The sequence below is a fragment of the Pseudomyrmex gracilis genome, unplaced genomic scaffold, assembly GCF_002006095.1.
Source record: "Pseudomyrmex gracilis isolate BER0280 unplaced genomic scaffold, ASM200609v1 scaffold_5, whole genome shotgun sequence".
Classification (NCBI taxonomy): Eukaryota; Metazoa; Arthropoda; class Insecta; order Hymenoptera; family Formicidae; genus Pseudomyrmex; species Pseudomyrmex gracilis.
This window is the reverse complement of record NW_018020589.1, coordinates 1,212,585-1,216,306: the sequence shown is the minus strand read 5'-3', so window position 1 is coordinate 1,216,306 and position 3,722 is coordinate 1,212,585. Positions and strand designations below refer to the sequence as shown.

Sequence of the window (3,722 nt, the reverse complement as noted above, 5' to 3'; positions counted from 1 at the left end):
TTTTTTTTTTTTTTTTTGTAAACATTTATTGAACGTAGAATCTTAAATACGTATACTCGGTAATTAAGTTGGCACGGCGAAAAAACTAATCGACCGCCTCATTACTATTCCGTATTACCATATATACATCATAAATTCAAGGAACTAAGACGGATAAAAATAAGCAAAACGCCCGATTGCATATCTAACCAGTCACTTTATGCAATCGACGTTGCAAGAAAAGCGTCGTTCACGCCGGAAATGTGAAAAGAGCCCGTGCGGGAGGAAAGGGAAAACCGGCACAGAATGCACAAGCTAAGCTATACCGTCGGCATATTGGCGGCGCGTTGGGGCTTTCCCGAAAAACCTTAATTATCGTAAAGTTTTATGAGCGCGCGGTGCGCCGGCTCGCAGGGGAACAACACACATGCCGTTCTTCTTTTTCTCTCTCTCTCTCTCTCTCTCTCTCTCTCTCTCTCTCTCTCAGTTTTTTTCCTCCTTTTTCTCTCTCTCTTTCTCTTGTTTCTCGTTTCTCATATATCTCTTTTTTCGCTCGTTTTCCTTGTGAAAGCTAAGCGGCCGTAGTTTCGCGGCTGCCGCTTGGCGTGCCGGCCAGCTTCTTAATTAATTACAATTAGTTTAATAGAGCCCCGGTGTTGCGCCCCACCGCCGCGCTGAATTCTTAATTCCTTGAGCGGTTAGCGAGACTCGTGCGTACCAACTCTCGCGCTTAATTCACTCCACTAACATCGTCGTTGCGTCGTGTCCCGCGGCAGATGTTCGTGAGGCTGTTTGTCGACGAAAATCTGGATCGCATCGTGCCAATCTCGAAGCAGCCAAAGGAGAAGATACAGGCGATTATTGACAGTTGCACGAGACAGTTCCCGGAATTTGCCGAGAGGGCCAGGAAGAGGATCCGAACGTACCTGAAGAGCTGTCGGAGGAACAAACGGGGCAGGGAGGGCGCTCCTTGGGACGCTGTAAGTTGTTGTTCATCAATTAATCGTCAGATAACAAGTTTCATCTTTTTTTTCTCTTCTATTTTCATTAAGTGATTTTATCAATTGCAACTGTGTGCGCGCGCGTTGTTCAAAATATTTATTTGTTTCGAAATTTAAAAGTTTATATAATGTTGCTTCTTGGAATTCAAAGTAAAAGCAGACGATAGGAGTGGGAAAGGTGGAAGAAATAAAGTAGAAATTAAATCGAGACTTAGAGTCGTACGTTTTGATCGTTTGTTTCTTTTTATTTTCATTTTCTTGAAAATATTTTCAAAAATTTATAAAACTACCCATATAAAAGATTAAAAAATAATTTAAGATATACTCCGTATGCAAAAATCAAAAAGAATTTTTTTTAGAAGAAGTTTTAAACGTAGACGAAAAACGACCAAATGAAAACTTATTGATATGTTCGCTCACACATGAAATCTCGTGCATTTACGTGATCCAAGCTCAATATGAACGACGAGCACGATTACGGTAACAAAGGCGCATTTCTTTTTAGGCAAGACCAACACCAGCACACTTGACCTCCGTGCAAGCCGAGCAGATTCTGGCAACGGCTTGCGAAAATGAGAGCGAAAACGCCAAACGCATGAGACTCGGCATGGATCCGGTGTCGCAGCCCATGCCAACTCTTCCGGCTGCAACGGTGAGTAATGCTCACGTGTGAACGGCGAGAAAACACACTATCGCGACTAGCGAGCAACAATGTTGCTCGTGGCAAACAAAGTGTTTCGACATCGGGTAGCTTGGCATTAATTGTATGTGTCGCAACGTTACATTTGTGCGCCTTTAAAATAAAAAAAAAAAAACAATCGACTAACGCGTGTGCTATGAGCGACCGAAATGCATCGCTGATTAATTTAAAGCTTTTCATTACTGAAGACCACACGTGTTTCTTCACGGACGTTTTACTAATATTGTACGCATAAGACGAAATGTTAAACGCCACGCGTATAACCTTTGAACGTTCCCAATGACGCACAAAGAAAGAAATGCGGAATTTTTATTAATCGAGTAAGTTTTTAGATGACGACTCTTGCGGATGTTTGCGTACTTAATGAATCACAAACTAAAATATGAGAAGCAATAATTTACGACGAGACAGATGGAAAACCCGGCGTGTTAATAATAGTTGCAAGAAAATTGATCAACTTGTTGTGACGCCGAAATCTGTTTTTGATCAAACATAAGTATTTTTTTATGAAACAGCATTTTCAAACAACATTTTCTCTTTCTTTTTCTCTCTCTCTCTCTCTCTTTCTCTTTCTCTTACTTTCTTACTTATGTGTGATCGAATACTGAACATAAATTTATAGATCTCTGAAAAGAATATCGGTCGCTTCGTTTTCCTAGAATCGCAACTTTATTCATAAACGTGTGCTAATCATGTGCGTCACGCAGCGACCGAGTGTACAAATAACGCATGTATTTCGAACAACTCGCCGGCGCTCGAATCGATCGCTATCTTCACTACGAAAAAAAATCACGTTAAAATTTTAATTTTTTGTAATTTTTTCTTATTCAACTATTCCGATTAGTATCATGGATTGTTGAAGTACGGATGCAAGTCAATCGGAGAATATTGAAAGAAGACAAAATTAGATGTCTTAAAGAATACATTACCTATGTGTGAAAAATAAAAAAAAAAAAAAGTAATAATGAAATATAATAAAAAAATGAGATTTTTTTTATGAACGAACGTAGTCTCGTGCTACATTATCGTGTGTGAAAGTTCGACGAGCTCCTGCGCAACGTCCGACAGCGAGATGTACGTGGACGGAAAGCTAGAATTGATATAGGTACCGCGAGAGAGGCCAGTGATAACCCGCGGGTCGCGCACCTCTCCCACTCTCTGATGCGAATACTCGCACATACAAGATCACGCTCGACGGAGGGCCTGCGTAAAGCGTAGCTTGGCCTCTTGTGAAAACGATCGCGCGTGCGAAACGAAAGAATCTGAAGATATTCTCGGCGGGAAAACGCGACGTATAAAAGCGCGACGTAGAAGAGAAGAGAAAAAAAATTCACCGTGAACTTTTGCGCGTCTCGATGACCGGGCGCGCGTTTTCACGCGTCAAAAGAAAGATTCGTGTTGATTGCACGATGTCGCGCAATTAGTCTCGCGTGTCCGTAAATTTCGCGGTGCATTACGTCAGCCATGGCGGAGGGTAGGTTTCAAGTTCGGAGAGTCATGCTGAAACATCATTCTCACGGAGAAGACTCGGGTGAGATATCCGGGAAAATTATACGGGAAAAAAATATTCGTATTAGATCTCTCTCCGAAAAATGTCGGCCTATCTCGCTAGAATGTCGCTGACGTCATCGCCTAATCTTGCGACAGAAACGGAATTTTTTCGGAACAAGGCGATATTCTCTCAGAAATAATATCAACGCGTGACTCGCGATCAACTCCGACGCTTTGGCTACCTATATTTGCGCGCATGCCGAGTTCGCTGACCCTACGCGATACAATATGATAGCGCGAAAACGCGGGAACGAATGAGTGATCGACCGCGGTATTTCGCCGCACGAGGTGCTTTAGATGCAGCCTCTGCTGAACCATCCCGATTCACAATGCACCAGCGTTACTTGGCGCGCACCTAATCCCATCCTTCTTCTCCCTCGATTCTCTTCGCTGGTTCTTCCACAGATTCCACAGTTAGCGAGGCTCGCCGCTACCATCTCTCTCTCTCTCTCTCTCTCTCTCTCTCTCTCTCTCTCTCTCTCTTTCTCTCT

At 42.8% G+C, this 3,722-nt stretch overlaps 1 protein-coding gene across 3 annotated transcripts in view; it reads left to right on the top strand.

Moving 5' to 3' along the window:
- Positions 1–3,722, top strand: part of LOC109857440 (nucleolar protein 4-like) — a 64,690-nt gene that overhangs the window by 54,244 nt on the left and 6,724 nt on the right. For all 3 annotated transcript variants that reach the window (XM_020433750.1, XM_020433742.1, XM_020433758.1), the window contains 2 exons: positions 756–959; positions 1,486–1,632. In XM_020433750.1, coding sequence (XP_020289339.1) covers positions 756–959; positions 1,486–1,632 — 351 coding nt within the window. The remainder of the gene's footprint in view (positions 1–755; positions 960–1,485; positions 1,633–3,722) is intronic.